General features: G+C 36.6%; 1 protein-coding gene across 2 annotated transcripts in view; it reads right to left on the reverse strand.

The window, feature by feature from the left end:
• Positions 1–22,015, reverse strand: part of LOC145988816 (pyruvate dehydrogenase E1 component subunit alpha, mitochondrial-like) — a 33,667-nt gene that overhangs the window by 8,537 nt on the left and 3,115 nt on the right. For both annotated transcript variants that reach the window (XM_083124022.1, XM_083124023.1), the window contains 5 exons: positions 19,250–19,318; positions 16,813–16,986; positions 10,618–10,836; positions 4,581–4,829; positions 2,647–2,895 (listed from right to left, as the gene is read on the reverse strand). In XM_083124022.1, coding sequence (XP_082980148.1) covers positions 2,647–2,895; positions 4,581–4,829; positions 10,618–10,836; positions 16,813–16,986; positions 19,250–19,318 — 960 coding nt within the window. The remainder of the gene's footprint in view (positions 1–2,646; positions 2,896–4,580; positions 4,830–10,617; positions 10,837–16,812; positions 16,987–19,249; positions 19,319–22,015) is intronic.

Genomic DNA, 22,015 nt, shown 5'->3' on the forward strand with positions numbered 1-22,015 from the left:
GATATGGGTTTTTCTTTGTGTTCTCTCACCTATTTCTTATTCATGTATCTTTATCATTGCTATTCTAGAGAAGTATAATTGGAACATGAAGAAACCAAAATACGATTTGATTAATTGATTGTACTCTGCTTTTGTGCCACTTTTGGCTAATTTCGAAGATGGAGATGAGTGATGATATGATGAAATTAATGAATGGTCACTCACAAACATCCATGCCCAAGCTGGGAATCGAACCCGGGACCCCTTGTGTCGTAGCGTAATGTGCTACTCCGCAACAAGGAATTAATATTTTATATTCGTTATCAAGAGGTGTAGTTTGTTAGACGTAAACTTTATGTTCAGATAAGCTAATATGTACTGGACCTACAAATACAATGGGAGAAGTTCTAAATTGTACCCCAGCTAGAAGTGGAATTCTTGGATTTGAAAACCACAGCGTGGACATTACAATATCAGGGAGTATGCTTGACACGATACAATCAACGATTCATGAATCAATGGAAAATAATTTTAGAAATTGACTGATCAAAATTGTAGCACAGTACTATTGCACTTTGTTGTTCTGTCTCCATAACCACGAAATTTATGGCTCGCCAATTTATTTTCTCTTTTCCAAGCTTCTACCCAGTGAGCATATTTCCATTTCCAAGCTGTCTTCAAGCTACGTTAAATGCTCCTGTTCCCGCTGTGATAATACCATCAGGATTTCTAAGAAGATGAGTGAATTTCTTTCTTCAAATCCAAACTGCCCTTCTTGCAACCAAGGGGGTGGGGGTAGGGGCTTTGAACACCTGCGCGACAAGTTTTTCTTATCTATGGAATTCCAGACTTCCAGTAATTGTGACGTAGTGAGATCAAGTTCAAAATCTTTGTGCTGAGGATAAAGTGATACCACAACTCAGATGCTTGCATATTATCAATGTTATAGTGTGATAAACAAATATTAACATGATCAAGAAATAAAGATGGAGCAGTTGCTTCTTCCATTGATAAGGTGTTTATAAAGTGTCTGTCAGTCGCCCACCTACAATATACAATATGGCACGATTTTTGTGACATTAGTTAAAAATAATATTTATATTAAAAATCATAATTATATTTGATGTAAATTAATCTAATTATGCAATATATAACTCAAATAATCTTAGTTCAAAATGCTACTCATTGTGAAAACATATTGCTTTCTTCATTAACTTCCTTTACAGGAATAAGTTCAATTTCATGTCATTTCCATGTATGAAATGCACGTGGTAAAGGAAAGACTCACAAGTGATTTCTTCCAACATTGCCAATACTCTCCGGAGGGCAGACCTCTCCTTCCGAAGACTTGTGAGGGTGAGGGTGTGTGATGGCTAGCCATGAGGATGAGGGCGTGTGAGGGCAAAAGGCAAGTCATGAGGATGAGGGCAAAGTCAATCCGTGAGGGTGAGTGTGAGAGGTGAGTCATGAGGGTGAGGGTGTGAGGGCAAAGTTGATCTGTGAGGGTGAGGGCAATAGGTGAGTCGTGAGGGTGAGGGCAATAGGTGAGTCATGAGGGTGAGGGTTTGTGTTTGTGAGGGTGAGGCTGAGTTGTGAGGGTGAGGGAGGTTGAATGAAAATGACCACCTCTGGTCAGTACAGCATCTAAATACCATGCAAGAGACCCGGGTTCGAACCCCTGCGAGGGAGAACCGGGGTTTTTTTCACCTGTTCAAGTGGCTCCGGTGCCCACCAAGGGTGTTTGTCCTTTGGGGCAGTTTTTGTATTTATCTTTCGCCCCCCCCACCCCCATGATCTAGATATCATCCTATCCGATATGAGGCAGTGAGCAAGTGGTCTCACAACAAAGGTGTTTGTGGTTCATATTCTAGTTGGTGGTGATGAAACATCTTCAAGAGATGGGTGGATACTTTATGTGCTCAATTTTCATCAAAATATCTTTAGCGGATCATGGCAACCGACTTCCAAAAAGGAAAGATATATGCATTACAATCTGGTCCCAAAATCAAATTATGCTAAAATGGGCAATGTATCTTCTCAGATAAGTTTAATTTTCATTCCCTAAATTTAGCCAAATATAATAGATGCGGCTATATTTTTTATCTCTTATGTTTTACAGTGCATTTCTGTAAAATATTCAACAAAAAAACACATGAAAATATTATATGGAAACTACAAATGAAATAAACCTACATGCATGCTGCAGCATGCGTTATTGTTGTACGCCATCTTGCAGCAAGTAGTATTTCATACTTCCTTGTATGTTCTACAAAAACTCAAAAGATGGCACCACTCACCAGTACGAAACTATACACGTATCTTGTGAGACCCATTGCCACTCCTGCGAGAAATCTCAATATGCTGGCCGTATAGATGTTCCTATATTATATGTATCTTGAGAGATACATTTTCCCTTTAAATAAATTTTCAGACCATCTTGTAACAAGCTAGGTTCACTCGACTTACTCTTGTATGTGTACACATGTGACCTTTCATGAAGAGAAGTTTTTTCCTCTCATTATCTCATGAATTGCAACTTGGGAGACTGATTTTATTCTCCCTCGTATAACCAAATGCAATTTCTAGTGGTAAGATAAAATTTTGATTGTAATTTCTCAAAGAATTGCAACAGATTTACTGGAGTATATTTATGTAACATTCACTAACCTTAAGTTCATCAGATGTGGCAAGCTCGGTACTAATCATTCGTTCACGGAAGGATGTAATTGGATCTCTGGTTTGCCTTACTTCTTGGATCTCTTCACGGGTACGGTAGCTGGTTCCTGGATCAGACATTGAATGTCCATGGTAACGGTAAGTTTGTGTTTCCATGACCAATGGACCCTTTCCAGACGTACAATAGTCGATGGCAAATCTAGCAGCTTCACGAACTGCAAGCACGTCCATTCCATCCACCTGCACAGGCAGAAAACATATAAGCTACGTCAGTTTATTCTGAAATGCTGGTATATAAATTCATACATAATTGCATTTTTCACAGTGCAGGAATGAAGCAGTAAAATATGGTTCTCAATAACTACCACTAACTTAAATTTATTTTGAAACGACAGTGATAATGATTTAATCTGCAATATTGATCGATGATGATGGATCGACCCTATGTTGACATGAAGCACATGGTGCAAGATCAGAAAGCCTGGAGGTTTCAGTGAAAATCCTGCCTACCATGCAGTGGCATATTCTCCCATGTTACCTGGTTTACTGTCGGTAAACTAACTTTTTCATATACATGTAGAAATTGCCAGAAAATTTGAAGTTGTCAGACTTCTGCTTTTGTTTTCCTTGCATGCCTGCATTGGTGTTTTATTTATATTATATCTAATTAATATACATATAATAAATATATATACAGTAAATAAGATTTTTTGCAGTAAAACGGGTCAAATTTTTAGAATATGCCAGCAGGAAATGATGAATGAAACGAGTATGGATTATTATTATTTTGTATAAGAATTGAATGTTGACCATGTTATCCTGTGAATGCATTCAGAATGTTGCCTTCCCCTACAAGAATACATTTATTATCAGCTGTATATGTTGAATTGTCCACTTTATGCACAGATAGGCTAATCGGGACTGGGACTAAAGTTTAAAGTGAAATCCAAACCACTGTGCAATGTGCCTCCACCAGGTATTGAATCCGGGAGGTGTATATTTGTAGTTCTCATTGGTTTTGGGGGTCTGAAGAAAACACTTCAGTCAACTGTTTGAGCTTCAATCAGGGAAGGATACAACTGTCTTTTTTCATTGCAATATTTCTCTGGGGATTTTCATTAACCTTTTGTACCACTGCAAACAGTAGCGTAATATTTAAACATAAAAAGGGAAATATAAGCAGAAATGCCACAGTCTTCCCAAACAAACTACAGCAACCCCTATCACTGGAACTAAGCAACACACATTCATCAATACGTGGGTTTATTTCATACCCAGAAAATTATAACATTTCTATGGTAGAATGTGACATGTAATACTTATTGACCCATTGCTAAAAGGCTTCCTTCACTCATTCTGTGCACAAGTTCGATAAATGGCATGAACATGAACTATTTCATAGTTAGCAACTCTTCTCAGAACTCAGAGCCAGGAGGTAAAAAATTTATTTCCTCCTTGTTTTCCACCTGGCTTTCATCCTGCAGGAAACTTAGCAGATGAAATGTGGAAAAACAACACACGTCCACAAAGGTTTGCTGCAAGCATAGGCACAGGGACAACCAGTACATCAAAAAAGGAAGCAGGGAAACATTTTAAGCAAAGCAGAACCCTGGCTTTGGATTTTCACAGACTTTATCCTTTCATAGAGCATGCAGGAAGCAACAAATACATTAAAACTATTCTCGGAAATAGTCTCAGTTTCACTTACATTGGTGAGCTCAAATGAAGGGAACAATGTTTCAAAGATCACACACCTTCTTTCTCAAGTTCAGTTCATCTTACCTCACGGAGAAAGTTCAAAAACCAGAATCATTTTCACTAATGTAGTATCAAACCAAGAAACTTCTGATGAATAATTAATGAAAATAAAAACTGAAATGTTCAATAATGAATATAATAATGAGAAGATTTATATAACTGGTTACCCAAATTCCTGGAATGAAGTCTCCTCTTGTATAATATGATGTGCTTGCTGCAGCTCTGTCTACACTTGTTCCCATACCATAGCCATTGTTTTCACAAACAAATATGCAAGGAACATTCCACAACTTGGCCATATTATAAGACTCAAAAATTTGGCCTTGATTCGCAGCACCGTCTCCATAGCAGGTAAAACAGACTCCATCGGTTCCACTGTACTTGTTTGCAAGGGCAATGCCTGCACCCAAAGGTACCTGAAAGAAATTAAAGCAACCCTGCATTAAAATATGAAAGAAATGTCATTTTTAAATTTATTTATAATTAGAGTTGGAAGTGGTTGGAAAAAATACAGCTTTTTTGGAGGAAAAAAGTTATTTTTTCCGTGGCATTTTTGGTTGGGCTTTTTTCACAAAAGTGTCTCAAATCAATTAAAATACAGGAGTTGGCAGTATATTTCCTCTTCCATGGTTTTCGTTTATCTCCCTACTGTAAAATAGATACTCATTCCTAAATATAAAATACATTTTACAATATGAAATCCGTAGCTAGACATAAACAGTGTTTTAGAAAAAGCTGGCTTTTTTGAATGGGTGCTTATGTTCATATTTTGACAGGCTTTTAAAATATATCTATGTAGTATAAACATATTCACATCACTAGAGTAGATTAGTATATGATTTTAATAGAGTCTAATAGTATTATGGGGGTGACCTTCCACATAGTACACCCAATTGTCAACCTCACTTCCACTTAGTACACCCTGGACTGCATTTTACAAACGAACGAGGCTCTGGCGACTGGCACTATTGCCAGTATAATTTTGTGTGTGTTATCCTGTTTTTTGTCCTTGTGTGTGCTGAGTGTCCCTTTACAACCTAGCTTTTAATGGAAGTCAGAATATTTTAATATTTTAGTAACACGACATTACAATTATGCTATTTTAGTTATGTTAAGGGGCTGGACCCTGTATAATGTGACGGGTGCAAAATAGTGCTGATGCACCCAACATTTTAAATTAAAAAAAATTCTAATAGTATTATATGATTTTCAACATTTGAATTTGTCATACAAACACATACATGAAGCAAAAAACAAAATACTGCACTGCCGCTTGAAAATCTAGTATCAAATTACTTTACATTAAATATGGGGTTCAATAAAATATATTTGTCTCCTGGTTTTGCAGGACATCATGTATAATTTGGTTAAATGGCTGCTAAACCTGGTCACAGAGCAACTAGTGATGTATTTTGGCTGTTTGTTACAGTGATTATTATTGAATCATTGCTTCCTTTTATGACCAATCAGCATTGGGCATACATGCCCACACACAAATAACCACAGGCCAACCTAAGTACAAGGGCCATTAGGTTGGCATCAGGGAAAGCTTGTGAGAGCTATTTTCCCAGAAACTTATACCCCCCACCCCCAATTAGAATCATGGGTCATGTTTACCAACCAGTTGTCACTCATGGGAGGGGTAGAAATGCTTTATTTATAAAGAACCAACCATTGTTAGGCTAACAGTAGCCATTTTGGAGAACAAAAACCATGTGCTCCAAATCACATGTTTACTAAATCTTTTATTCTTTACTGAAAATCAGAGATAACACTCACCCATAGGTAAAATAATGCCTAATTTATTAAAAGTAAACTCATTTGCAATTATCTGGCATAACTAAGCCAGAAAAGCTGAAAAAACACTTTTGTTTATGCTTTTTAAGCAATTGATAACTCTGCCATCTGGTGGGAGAAAGTGGCAATTCTCCCAAAGACAATGGAAAGATCTCAAAGGACTCCAGCTGGCCAATGAAAAGCCGTCAAGGCTGTGACGTCACAGAGGAGACTTTCAGATGGCCTATTGTGTTCTGAGCTTGCTAGTCAAGCTCACTTGTATTACAGACCCACCTGAGAGCAGGTCAGCTTGGAAGTTGCTGGTAAAATCCAGTGTGAGAATGGCCACCTGTGCCAGCAACAAAGGATACATAAAGGGAAAAGGGATCTAAGGTCCTGTTACAGTAAACACAGGTCTAAGTGTGTGTGACCAAGTGGGATATTGTGTCCACAAGTGCATTTAAGGATCCCAGTGAAAATTCAGCAAAATAGCGAGTTTTGTGTCCCTCATCCCATGTGGAAATCCAGACCACATGGTCGGCAGAACTGACGCCATAGAAGCATCCATAGGATATCAAAGAATATCCAAGTTGTTCTTAGCCATCCATCCAAGAAAAGCCAGGAAAATTCATTTATCACCCCCCAAAGCCTTTGTTACACCAAGGAAGCACATAATATTAATTTTTTAGTGTGGTGTACCACAAATTTGTCCGTCGGGATGTGGCGATAAAGAGTGAAATAGTGTGTAAGGCCCCAGGTATGAGTGATATAGTGTGAAAACGGCTGATATGTAAGTACAAAATCTTTTGTATATCTTTTTTGTGTCTTGTACAGTGAAGTGCTCATGTTTGGTGGCAGCTATGCCACAAGCGATGATCTTTTCAATGAATAAATATGTCGTTTAAAGGTGTCTGACCTTCTATCATTTTAGTGAACCATAAGCCTATTAAGCCCTCCTCTAGTTACCGATTATTAAAGTTAGGCTAAAGTTCGTCTGTTGCTTAACAGATATCTCAGGGGATATCTGTTACTATACGGAACATCACACGTGGAATAGGGTCTGCGTGTGGCCGCGTAAAGCGTGGTTCTCTTTTGTTTTTGCTGTTTTTGATATATTATATATTTAAAGTTAACCTTTTGTAAAACCAACTTTAAAGCAACGTAATATAGACAAAGCACACCCCCCATAAAAAAACCGTTCCCCTTATACTTTGTATATATGTGCAGTTATTTATTAATTATAAAAATTACTATCATTAATAAAAAATTATAACCAATTATTGCACGAGTGTCTCACATGTATTTTATCATTCACTAAAACTCACAAAAGTCAAATATTTTTAATAATGCTTTTCTGTTTGTAGAGGTGCAGTTGTTTATTAAATATAATAATTACAATAATTACCATCATTACCAACCAATTGTACACTGTCACTGGCATGAGTGTCTCAAATGAGACTCATCCAAAGATGGCACCTGATAGGCCCACCAAGTGCATTTTGCCTCATATTTACATTACTTTCATGTTTTTATGAACCAACATAACACAGAAATATTGTGAACATCCTAGGGAACAATGTAATTTATTTTCAAACAGTTGAAAAATCTAAAAAAATAGAGGTGGTGGGCCTGACAGACCCCCACCTCTTTGGGTAAGCTAGGGTTAAAATTGTATCTGAACCACTATGCAATTTGTATCCACTGGGATTGAACCCACTACCCTTGATTGCAAGACAACAGCATTACCACTATGCCATTGGGTACACATATACATGTAAGGCAAAAACACATTAGTAACAACAAGGAATGGCCAATATCTGTCTCTTGGCTGCTACATCATGTAAAACTTTTAGTTAGTTGTAAAATATGTCATTACAAACCTGTAAACTCAGAACAGTAACTTTAAGTGAAATAGGTTAGCTGTAATTGGTAAAAAGCCAAAATTTCAGTTGTTGTTTTTTTTATGAAGGAAAAAACGTCCATTCAAAAAAGCTGGCTTTCTTGCAACTCTATATTTACATCATACAGAAACCACGATTAACTGCACTCTTGATCCTTTAAACAACAAGTATACCACGTAAAAAGCACAACATGTATTTCCATTGCAGCTAATACTATATACGTAGCTGTACACTAGCCTATTTTGTCCAGAATTTAACGAACTATGATCTTAAGGGCAGGGAAACAAGAGTGACTTTACACCTACTAAAAAAAAGCCTGAAAATGAAAGTTAACAGAACCAGAGAGATGAGTGACGCTTTTGTAACTGTTAAACAAGTTTCATTCTAGTCACAAATGTAAGCATCCAGATTAACTCTCAATAACCATGAAGACATAACTTTTACCAAGCTGATAAAGATCTTGATTTATTTATTGTTAGTTTATTGGTTTATTTTACTTTGCTTTTCTGACACTTTTGGCTATTTGCAAGATGAGGATGAGTGATATGATGAAGGGACACTCACAAAGAACACCCATGCCCAGACCAGGGTTCAAACCTGGGACCCCTGGCATTGCAGCATAGTGTGCTAACCACTCCATCATGAAGGTCAGCGAAGAATATCTTGAAGTCGAGATATTGTGTAATAAAATTAGAGTTTAGCTGATACCAGTGACATCAGCTGGAATTTATTTACCTATATTTCTGAAACATTTTGGTCTTTCGGAGGATCTGCAAAAAATGCTGCATGGCACTTTTGCAGAGACTAAGTATCCTGGAAATCATGCAAAATTGCAAGGTTTCATTAATTTTGCACCAATATTGCATTGAAAAATGTATTTTAGCATGCAGTGTTAAATGAACATTATCCATTGTGTAGCACTTTAAATAACCCTACATTTTGAGATAGTACCTCTTCTCTCGTCTTCAGGTAAAATTTATTCTGTCGGGGAATCAAACCAACCTAAGACAAACCTATGATTTTTACTACAAATTCGTTGCTTTCTCCCTCGAAATGTTGTGTTAGACTAAGTATAACTTAAAGCACTAGACAATGTCCAATTAACATTGCATGTTAATGTAGAACCACTGTCACTAACATTCAGAGAATTATTAAACTGTATTTTGTGATTAAATAAGAAGTACTTCAATATACTTATTTAATTCTTGAATATTTTGAAGCAAAACAGATAAATTGTTGGTTATAATTGGAAACAAGTTACTTGCATAAATACAGAGAAACTAGTACTCACTTTTTCCTCAAAACTGTTTTTTTTTTCGTAGTTCTATTAATTTCAGTGGCCAGTGTTGCTTGGCATACTTCTAAGTACTACGTAGTTTCTCTGTATTTAACCCTTTCACTGCTACCGGCGAGTATACTCGTCCAAGGAATAATACACTCATATGTTATGGACGAGTATACTCGCCCAACTAGTTTGCTATTTTTAGACTGGTGTCAGCACAATGCAGGTTCAAATTTGTTGATCACTGACAGCTACTGCCATCTTGGGAGGTACAAAGAAACTATGTTCATGTATACTGAAACCTCTAAGATCTGCTACGGGCGAGTATACTGGTCCTAAAGATTAGCCTATGTTTTTTGAGTTGTGGAATTGCCATGTGAGTTTGTGAAACTTGTTGCTGATAACTACCGGCATCTATAGTGAGAACGGTCGTTCTTTTGTATACTTTACACATTATTATTGTTTGCAATGGCAAAAGTCTACAGGGAAAAAAATACCAATGGCTACATATCAACTGAACTTGATCAAGGAAATGTTAGAAGTATTCCATCATGAAATGGAAAAACAGGGTCACAGCAGGCTTTCTGATTATTCCCCACTTCGCCTTACTGAAAGACATTTTTTGACATTAGTTCCAGCTACAGAAAAGAAGAAAGAACCTACCAGAAAATGTCATGTGTGTGCCAATTCGACTATAGAACCCAAGAAGAGAAAAGAGTCTCGTTATGTGTGCCAAAAATGTAATGCCGCACTTTGTGTAGTGCTTTGAAAAACTACTATTATGATGTGTGTATTGTTATGTGTATATTAGACAGATAAATGTTAATTTTGTTTCCCAACAAATTTTAGCAGTGCTCCCTTTTATGATACAGTTTCTTATACATACATTTATAATAATACAGTGATTTCATATACAAAAAAAGTTCTTACAAAAATATATACATGTTTATATAGTTACCTATGTGTATTATGTGTGTAATTTTTTTGGTGATAAATAATATTATGTACAACTTTTTAGCAGTTTTTGTTTGTTGAAACACACTAAAATCGTTAAAATTGAAAGGGAAAAATAGTACAAATTAAAAACTGTTAAAATGTAAAAAGTACTTAGCACAGCATGGTATTACAATTGAGAAAGTCCGTAGCAGTGAAAAGGTTAACTTAACTAAGTTACACTGAAAGTGACAGTAAGTAACCATTACTTTTAAAAGTAACTTTCCAAACACTGGCTAATACTGTACTTACTTGAGCCCCAACAATTCCATTTCCACCATAGAAATTCTTGCAGTACATGTGCATTGAGCCTCCCTTGCCCTTTGCACAACCGGACTGCCTGCCTGTCAACTCTGCAAGCACTCCTAAGTGAGGCACACCCATCAACCAGGTCCAGCCATGAGCCCTGTATGCAGTGATAACACAATCTTGAGGCCGCATTGCTACATTCATTCCAACAGCACATGCTTCCTAGAAAGATCAAAAGCACTTTTAACTAAGGTATTTGTGCAATACAAAATACTTACATTTTCTTCACATTAACCATGATTTTATTATTTTTACACATGAGATGAAGTGCACATATGGAGTACTCTTTTAGTTACAAATCGAAAGAAAGTAAAAAATGTTTCATGGTTTTTTTGATGTTTTCTTTTCAGTTTTATGTTACTTATTCGAAAAACCTACAAGATAGAAATATTTTTAAACTTTATTATATGTAGCAAATATACGAGGGTGGTTTGAAAAGTTCTCGGAATCACCACCAGATGTCAGTGCTAGGACAACGAGGTTCCCGCATAGTAATAGGCCATCCTTTATTAATAAACACGTGGCGTGTCAGTGTTCTGGGTAGAGATCTGTGGTGCGGACGTCACTTTGTAGTTGTTCCCGTGCAGTGCTTTGTGAAGATGGAAAAAATCGAGATTCGAGCGGTGATTAAGTACTTCGTAAAGAAAGGTATGAAAGCAAAGGAAATTCATGCCGATTTTCTGAACACACTGGGGGACTCTGCTCCTTCATATTCAACTGTTGCAAAGTGGACAAATGAGTTTAAATTTTGTCGGGACAGCTTAGAAGATGATCCACGTAGTGGTCGCCCAAAATGTGCTACTACCCCTGAAATTATTGAAAAAGTGCATAAATTGGTCATGGAGGATCGCCGACTGAAAGTGCGTGAAATTGCTGAAGCTATAGGAATGTCATCCAAACGGGCGTATCACATTTTAACAGTTGAATTGGATATGAGAAAATTATCTGCAAGATGGGTGCCGCGACTTTTAACACAGGACCATAAACGCATCAGAGTGGACATTTCCGAACAATGTTTGACTCGGTTTAAGAGAAACCAAACAGAGTTTTTGCGCCGGTTTGTGACGACAGATGAAACGTGGGTCCACTACTATACCACAGAGACAAAACAACAGTCAAAGCAGTGGAAACATGTTGATTCACCGCCACCAAAGCAAAGGCAATACGGTCGGCCGGAAAGGTAATGGCGTCAGTGTTTTGGGATGCGAAAGGGATTCTGTTGATCGATTATCTTCCCACTGGTCAAACAATTACGGGACAATACTACGCTAATCTCCTCGACCAACTAAAGCATAAGATACGGGAATAGAGGCCAGGTTTGGCAAGAAAGAAAATCATCTTGCATCAGGACAATGCGCGCCCTCACACAAGTGTCGTTGCCATGGCAAAAATTCATGAACTTGGTTACGAATTGTTGCCACATCCGCCTTATTCGCCTGATTTGGCTCCCTCAGACTTCCATCTTTTCTCCAAACTCAAACGTTTCCTCGGTGGACGGAGATTCTCTTCAAAGAAAGAACTAATAGCCGAAGTTGACACGTATTTCACAGGCCTGGAGGAATCTAATTTTCGAGATGGGATCAAGGCATTGGAACATTGCTGGACCAAGTGCATTAGTGTACAGGGAGACTACATTGAAAAATAAAAAAAAAATCACTGTTGTAAGTCGTTTCTTTCTACTCCATTCCGAGAACTTTTCAAACCACCCTCGTACATTCTGTACTATTCTATTCTATTATTTACTATACATTTCAAAGCAAGTAATATACAGTGTATTGATGTGATGCAATTCCAACATAGTCCCTTTCACTATATCCATTTTGGTTATTTTATGCTAATTTTACTTTGTGAGTTAATCGTGAGGATGAGTGATGAACTGATGCAATACTGACTGGACAAACACCTACATCAAGGTTCCAGTGATTTATCCACACCCCCCTAACACCCCCCCCAACACCCTCCCAAATTTTGACGAACACCCCCCCCCCAAGCAGAAAAGAGGAACACCCCCCTGCAGGGGGGGTGTAAATATGGATTTTTATAGCAACAATAGAATGACAATACTTCAACATAAAGGAACCATTTGTAGCTCTACAAGAAGCAAAATCCAATGGACCTTTCGATCAACTACAACCAAAGTGTCAAAGAAGGAGGGTAGAATGTTCAGCATGGTGATTTCCAGCAAACACCAGCTCCCTTGACAAGGCTTCGCTAGGAAAGGGACACTGCCATCTGGAAAATGTCAAACTGACCGCTAACCCTCCTTCCAGGGAGCACATACCGCACACAGTGTTGACAGTTCAGCGTTTGAATACCTAAATAAATATTTCTTAAATACGTTACAGGTTTATAAATTCAACCCCTGAGTCAATGAAATTTACATTTCGTTTCATTTTCCTTTCAATTCTTTCCATGGGCGTCCGGAAGGCTTCCGCCCCCCGGAAAATGAAAGTCAAAAAGAAATTATATATTTTTCACATATAATTTCATTTCAGCCATAATAATATGCGTTAATTACACAGGGCCGCAAATTAAATTCAATTTAATGTTGTTTTTTGTTTAATATGTGAACTTTATTATTTGTGCCATGCTGATCACGAATATGAAATTCATTTTGCTCTATCACGCAAGGTTTTCTTACAAACCAAATTTCAAAATTTGGGCTTGGTCCAATATTGCATACTGTTTTATTATAATTTTTCTTTTCTTCAATCAGAATAAGTAGCTTATCACACTAAACGCATCAATATGTTTATTTTAAAATGAATATAGACAGACACAAAAGACCCATATAATATAGAAAATGACATATAGCAGTATATAATATACACACAAGAAAATCATTACACAATGCATATTTTTCAGTTCTGTTTAGCACGCTTTCTTCTGTAAGCTTTTCTAACTTTCTTGTGATTTTCTTCTGGCGTTTGTCTGTACAATGCCCAACAGTAGTCACCCATCATGCTAACACTCCAATGTCCTTGATACCTTTTCTCCATATCCCTCATGTCCTGATGGAACCGTTCGCCTTGTTCCTCACTTAATTCACCGAGATTTTGTGGATTGTGGTTCCCCAAGAAGTTCAACGCTACACTTTTAAATTCTATCCAAGCATCTCTTTCAGCTACAGTCATTGTTTCCTCGAAGTATTTTTCATTCATTAATTTCCTAATGTCTGGTCCAACAAAACACCTTCTTTCACTTTGCCGTACGACAGGGATGGAAATTTGTCGCATATGAACTGGAAACATTGTCCTTCCTTGTTAAGTGACTTCACAAATTGTTTAATCAGCTCTAATTTGATATGAAGAGGAGGAAGTACAACTTTCTCTGGACTGACTAAATGTTGTTGTACGATGTTCTTTGAACCCGGGTTCAACGTTTTCCGTATTGGCCATTCTTCTCTTTCCCAGTGGTAATATTGTGCCCTACTATCCCACTCACAGATGTAACATGGCATTTTCGTATATCCACATTGTAGTCCAAGTAAAATGCTCAAAACTTTAAGATAGCCACACACCAACCAACCATGGTCCTCACATTTAATTTTTTTAAGAACAAGTTGCATATTGCTGTAGGTTTCTTTTAGTGACACAGAATGAGCAATATTACATATTCCATTATGTAACAGAACAAATTTTAAACTTGTTTTATTCGAGTCAATGAATAGCCTCCAATCAGTTCAAAGACAAAGAAAATTTAACTTAGTAAGCAAACCGGACACATCACAACAAAACACGAGAGAATCTTGTTTCGAGAAATAAGGCACAAACTCTTTCTCTCGGTGTCTGTACCAGGAAAATGTTGTTCCACGAGCCAGCAAGTTCGTTTCGTTAAGTCTGGAACCAAGAAGCTCAGCTGATTCTGTAGATAAATTTAGGTCTCTAACTAAATCATTGAGTTCGCTTTGAGTGAACGGTATAGGGTCACGAGATTCGTGAGGGGGTCATAAATGTAATCTTCCATTTCACTTGCTTCCACTGAATCACTTAGTGAACCACTTAATTCACGTAGAACCTAAGTGATTCATTCACGTCTATAGTTGATGTGTGTGACAATTTTTGTGGCCTTAAGAGTTCTTACCTTTGTAAAATAAATTATATTTTATAAGAGATTAGAAAGAGAGTTGTAAAAGGTGGGGGGAGGTTACGCGGGGTTTGCCTGGGTGCAAAGGACAAATGGTCTGCCAAACAAGCAAAACAGATATAAATAGAAAAACGTTAACGTCGTAGTGCCCTGTGAAATTACTGGCACCCTATTAAAGTTATTGTCAGTTTGCAAAGATATAGATTTAGTAAAAATTGTCTTCCTCTTTTTATCTAGTCTGTTCCCCGACATAATGACATATTATTTTTTTCCCCCAACTTTTCAGAGGAAGCAAAGGAAGTATAAGGAATTAAACATAAAAAGAAATTTTATTTACATTAAGTCCCAAATTTATATTTGACCATAGGCGCACCAGTGGGGACACGACGATGCATGCCACTGCTTGTTGGAAAACGTGGAGAGAGAAAAATTTTGCTTGTTTCATTGTGCTCTTTGTGTTGGAAAGTGAAAAAAATGCTATTCAATTTTAAAATAATTTAAAATAAAGCATTACCTCAAATTAGAAGTGAAAATTCCTTGCCTTTCCTTTACAGCTAACATGCCATGCGTTTATTTGCACATGTTATTTAGTTTTCTTTTAAGGCAAAGAGGCACAATTCCCTAGAGTCTCTCGTTCAGTATTTGAAAGATAAACTCTCAACAGCGGCAAGCATGTTTTCCAATGTTTTGTGAGGGTAAAAAGACTTCAATATGAAATTCCTTGATCGATTTCATTCAAAAGCAATACGAGATGTCTATCAATTGATAGATTGATTGAGTTGGTGTTTTAAGTCCACTTTATGCACAGTAAGGCTAATCGGGACTGGACTTACAGTTTAAAGTGGGATCCGAACCACTCTGAGCCTTTTCCGGGTATCGAACCCAGGACCCCTTGATTACAAGGCGACAACACTACCACTGCACCATGTGGGAGGCCCCAGCTGTCTATCAAACATGCATCTCAACTTCCCACTATATTTTAAAGTCTTCATGGCCATGCTCTAGAGTTTCATTATTTTATTTCAGTTTGTGAATCATTGTTTAAACAGAGATTTGAAATCACCAGCGGCATTTGGAACTCACTCGCAACATAGAACTATTAAAATTATATATATGCATATTTCCTAACTGTAACTAGAACAGGAGGGGGCAGGAGGCATGTGCTGCGGTAAAGAGGACACCGAACGAGCAAAGCAAGATTGTAAAGAGTAATCATTGTGGGATACTGTGAAATGAAAGTATTGTTGCTATGTTTAATTAATAATATGCATTATAAGTTTGCAAATAAATAGTTCTAAAAATTTTCTTGCTCGCTTCGCTCGCAGTATTCTCATTTATTTAAGAGTCATATTATATCTGCAGATACATGTACTTATTACTACTTCAGACAGGCAAGAGCGCACGCACCCATGCAATGCATTCTCACCGACATTTCATCGATGAATTGGAACCCCCCACGATAATATGTGAATTACACCTACGATAAGAACCATACAAATACAGTAAAAAAAAATATTGCGCAAGTGTTCCTAATCTCTTCATAACTAGCTTAAGAATTGCATTAAATGATCCCTGGTAATAATATGTTTAAATTTTGTGTTTTTCAATGTTATCTCTTGTGTTTGTCTAACGATTGATTAAATCAAGTACTGAACTGTAGACTGAAATGTTAACATTGTCACAAAAATATATTTTCCATCTTTTCCAGCATTTGACTTTTTTTTTCTTCTGAAATGTTACGTGAAGGGAAGGGAGGGGAGGGGGGTTAATCTCTGGAAACATCTATGAACAAATTGAATTAGGGCAAACATTTTAAAATGGTCCAAAATGTGCACTTAACATTTCCAAACTTACACCCCCCCCCAAGGGAAAAATCCTGGATAAACCCCTGCAAGGTTCGAACCTGGGACCTCTGGCCTGGTAGCTGTTATGGCCACAGAGGCCAGCAGTCACTTTCTTGTGTAACTAATTTTTACAGAAATACATTCAAAAGATATTTAAGATGAATATTTCCTTATTCCATTCAGAGATCTACATAAAAACAGCACTTACTTGTCCTGAGTAGAGATGACAGAAACCCCTAACAATCTTTTCCTTGTATAAGTTACTGGCTGCAGTCTCCATCCTTCTGATAGTTTGTAATTTAGTGTAGATGTCCAATGCTTCATCCCGAGTAACTGTTACTTGCTCTGGGGGACCTTCTTCAAGTTTGTGAAGTTTATAAGGCTGAAATAATAATAATAATAATATATATATATATATATATATAATTTCAAATTTACATTATTACTTTCATAAAATACTCCAAGGTTTATGTTACAACCTTAACTGATTTTAATACAATGACTTATTTGAGCCATCTTCCTTAAAATAAAAAAGAAATTATGGATAATATATAATAGCAATACATGTTGCAAATGAATACAAAAATACTAAAGGTAAGATATTTTCGCATATTAAATTTATAAATTGTAGTCTTTTTTGAACTGTTTAAAAATACTACAAAAATGTAGGTGCTGGTTACAGTTTTTACACTAATTTTTAGATTCACATGCAGTACTATATGCTGACCTAAATTTGTACAAACGTAGAATCCTCGGTTGCTATGAACACAGTTTTGATCCTAACAGATAATGCCTGGTATATTATGTAATTTGATAAATATGATCAGTCTCCATTAAAATATTAAAAATACGGGAGATATTGAATAGAAAAAAAACTATACTGTACTGCTATAAAACTAGATGATAATATTTTATTTTAAAGGATCTTCATTTCTCTCCATTGAAAGTTATCCTACAAACAAATACTAATATTAGCATAGCACTTCATAGGTAAATTTGCACAATAACTAATCTCGCTAAAAGGTATAAGTATACATCTTAAGATAGTGTGTTTACTCACTTTATTATAATTAAGAAAAAATATATAATAAACACTTACATAAGTGAGTATCGTTGTTAAAACAATCTTTAAAATGACGTTTCGCAGAGCTATGCTCCGCTTCTTCAGGTTTCTTTTAATCAGCACATAAAGTACTTTGTCACGTAAACAAATCCAGGATTGTTAAAAAGGTTTTGGATTAAAAGACGTAAAATTACATGACTGTTATAAATGCCTTAAAGCCTTGAAAACACTTCTAGAGGAGCTGTGTTCCCATCCTACCTACATGGCTGCCTAACTGCTGTTATGTATGTGTGTTACATTCCTTCCAATGAGAACTCTATCGTTTCCGATGCAGCGTGAGTCACTTCCGGCGTGACATGGAATTTCACAGACTCGTCATAGTTTTTACCCCATCCTTTAAACATATTGATCCATTTTTCATCCAAGTTGCCGTCATCCATATTTTTTTTCCCCCTGTCTATACAGATGCATGCTGCCTCATGAACATTTCTATCGGGTTGTTTAAAAACTATCTTTACCACTTCTCTTTTTCTAATTTTATGTTTCTTTTCTATAACATGCTTGGTTAGCCCCGTTTTCGGTACTAGTTCCTTTATGTCCTTGTCATGCTCATCCCAGTGTATTCCCATGTTCCTACCAGTTTGTCTATGTATTCTTTATTACATGAACATATTACCCTATATATGCTTGATACGCCTTGTTTATTTTGGCCATATTTTATTTGTTTTCCGTTAATTTCACAGAAATGTGTTTGATTTATATGTTAGTTTCAATACTGTTGTTTGTGTTGATTTAAATTTGTAATTTTTGCTGTATATTTGTTACACGCAATAACGGAAGCGGAAGTCATTTCCGGTTTATAAATATTTGTAGAACTGTCTAATCTTTTATTGATTTCGTTGCCGGGACAACAGTGCATGAAAAAGGAAAAAGTAAGTTGAGTTGCGTGAGATGATGTTCAATTTGTGAAAATCACTGTTATAAAGGAAAAGCCACAGCTTAATTGAAATGTGTTTGTATTTGTGAATATCTTTCTGTTATTATGCAGTTTTTGTTTAAAGGTAAATTGTGTTATTAAACTTGTAAATTGGCAAGAAGCTATTTCTTTTCCTAATCGTACGTCCTGAGAATGCTCAGTGTAGCATAACATTAAGGAGAGTCTCATAACTCCACCGCACAGGGAGATTGGGTAGCTACCGTGACGTAGTGATCCAGTGGTGAACACCAGAAAGGAATGTCACACGGTCTTCTCATCCCTGTCCATCCTTTTTGCATTCTGTAGGTAGGATGGGAACACAGCTCCTCTAGAAGTGTTGTCAAGCCCTTAAGGCATTTATAACAGTCATGTAATTTTACGTCTTTTAATCCAAAACCATTTTACCCAATCCTGGATTTGTTTACGTGACGAAGTATTCTATGTGCTGATTGAAAGAAACCTGAAGAAGCAGAGCGTAGCTCTGCGAAACGTCGTTTTAAAGATTGTTTTAACAATGATACTCACTCACGTAAGTGTTTATTATATATTTTTTTCTTAAGAAGTATAAGTTGCTTGTTCTTGTTTCTTAAGCCTATAAATACAAACCTTTGTTTCAAAGGATGCTTCAGTAGCATAGCTGCTCTTGGTTGATGTGAAGAAAGAAGACAATGCCTTCTGTAATGGAAAAACCAAATAAAACAAACAATTAATAAATTACAAGTATACATTACAAATTTATATTACAAAACAGCCATTTCAGTTTTCAGAAACAATTGCTTCTGAAGAGCGAAAAGTATAGTAATTGTAATTTTTATAATTTTACATTACTTTTCTATATCTGTAGGTTAACTGTTCAGTAAGGTTGAACGATTAAATAGATGGAGAATAGATGCTTTATCCAGGATTGGAACACAAGACCTGTAGTTGTCACAGAGGGTGACAACAAAAATTATTATTTACGTTATACTATCGTTGTAAGCAATGGTAAAAAAGAAACACAAATAAAATATATTGATGAAGAAATTGGGAGCACAAAAATAGAAATCTCCATTTCTTAAAATATCGCTCTGAAGCTTGCCGGTTGAACGCTCATTCACCCAAATTCTACCAGATGCAGAACCGAGTAATAAGAAATTTCCACTCAGTTCTGCACAGTCATCAAGGCAATGGCCCTTACCAGTGGTGAGTGCACTTCCACTAACTTTCCACCAACACCAGGGGTATCCCAGGTGAACAGCTGGAGGTGATAAAATAAAATTCAGATAAAATAAAATTCAGAGGGATAAATACCCCTGGAGATGGTAAATCAACACCACTTCATCTTCGACACCATTGACGCTGATTAACGAGGCCACACCGAGAGATTGCAACATCACGAGAGACTAGAGGGAGCCAGAAGCCAAGAAGCCAGCCTGAATTTGGAACATGGTAGTCAAGCCAGAAAGAAGTCATTGTTTAATAAGAGAAAGAGTTTCAGGTATATCAATATATAGAGAGAATAAAATGAATGATCATTAAAGCAAAGCTGACTCCTTGTTCCATCATTTGTGTTGTAATAATATAAATATATTACGTAACAGAAACATAAATTAAACACCAGAAAATCGTATATATCTTTCATTCCAATAAATAATCACCAATTGTGTGTCAATTTTTTTGCAAGAAAATTTTCAGCAGAAAGTAACTCAGTGGCTTTTAAAAAATAATATATACAAGGCCTGTTCAAAAGAAAACCGAACTCTTTGTGCAAAGTTTGTATAGAAATTCATTGAAGAGAACTGGCAGTGGTGGTGCCTAGCTGTGTTCTTAGTTATAACTTAGTTATAAAGCTGTTGCAAACCGCAGCAATGCAGTAGGTCTCGTTGAGTGCCCCCGGCGATTTTCAGTTACCCTATCATGAAGGAACTAGAAGAGCAGCGAGCATGTGTGAAATTCTGAGTGAAATTGCAGAAAACTTTCAAAGAGACATATGGCATGTTACATGAAGCCTATGGCAAGGAATGTTTGAGACAAACCTCCATTGAGAATGACAAATGAGTAGATGCCATGTTAAAGCGACGTGTTCTTCGACTGGCAGGAGATCGTCGATTTGAAATTTGTGCCACATGCTTCTACAGTGAATTCAGCATCCTACGTTAATGTCATGCAACTATTACGAGCAAAGGTGGGGGGGCAATATGCCAAAGATGTGGCAGAACAAGTCCTGTATGGTTCATCAGGATAATGCAAGTGTTTATTCCTCACTCGTTGTCCAGGAGTTTTTGGCAAAACACCAGACACCTGCTGTTCCACAACTGGTCTACTCTCCCTGATTTGGCACCAGCAGACTTCTTCCTCTTCCCCAAGTTGAAATCAACCCTCAAAAGTCACGGTTTCCAGACAATAGAAGTAGTCAAGCAGAATTTGCTAAGGGACCTACAGGCCATTCCAAAACTAGTGTTGGGAGCGGTGTGTGCACAGTGGAGGGGAGTACTTTAAAGGCAACAGGTCCAAATAGCTGGTTAATATTACCATTTTATCAATTTTGTAAAAGTTTGGTTTCTTTTTGAACAGCCCTTGTATTAAGTGTGAAACAGGTCCACCAAGAAATTAGAAAAACTCTGGCATTGTCAGAGGGCACGTGGACAATGCAATCAGCTACTTGCCATGTAATTCCTGCCCTTGTATTGTCAAATGTATGACTTTCAACACACCGTTAAGACTTTTATTCAATGCCAAATGTTTGAATCATACTGAAGGGGAAAAAACATACAAAGTGAAAGTAGAAATGTAATATTTAATGTTGTTGATTTTTTTGACAAAAAAACTAGGGAGGGAAGTTATAAATATTGCAGCACGGGGGCATTCTGGCATAAGGACAAAGTGAGAGAAGAAAACAAATTCACTTTAGTTTGTCAGGCTTTTTCTCATCTTGGTGGAGATGTACGTAAGCTTCTCAAATAGTACTGCTTTTGCATAGAAGTTATTAACTATGAAACTATGTCTAGTTTCTGTGAACATGCATGCTAACAGCCACACACACACAAACATACATAAACTAAACCAACACTTAATATCATTACCTGTTGAACTATATTAAGTTCTTTTCAGTTATTACTGCCAAATAAGGAAGTATTATGATTTAAATATGCATGATTTTCTTGCTTATGGGCAAAAAGATTTTTCTATTTGTTATAAAGAGATCTGCTTACATGATCAAAATTAATATGGTAACATTGGCATCTGGATTATTAGTATAACAGTAATTAGAGAAAATGCTATTTATTTTTTAAGTCAATGATAAGCAGTAACAAAACACAATCAAGTAACACTAAATTATCTCAATTACCATAGATATATCAATAAAGTCAGGAAACATCTTAATTGCTACAT

This window comes from Lepisma saccharinum, chromosome 6 (genome assembly GCF_977018435.1).
Source record: "Lepisma saccharinum chromosome 6, izLepSacc3.1, whole genome shotgun sequence".
Taxonomy (NCBI): Eukaryota; Metazoa; Arthropoda; class Insecta; order Zygentoma; family Lepismatidae; genus Lepisma; species Lepisma saccharinum.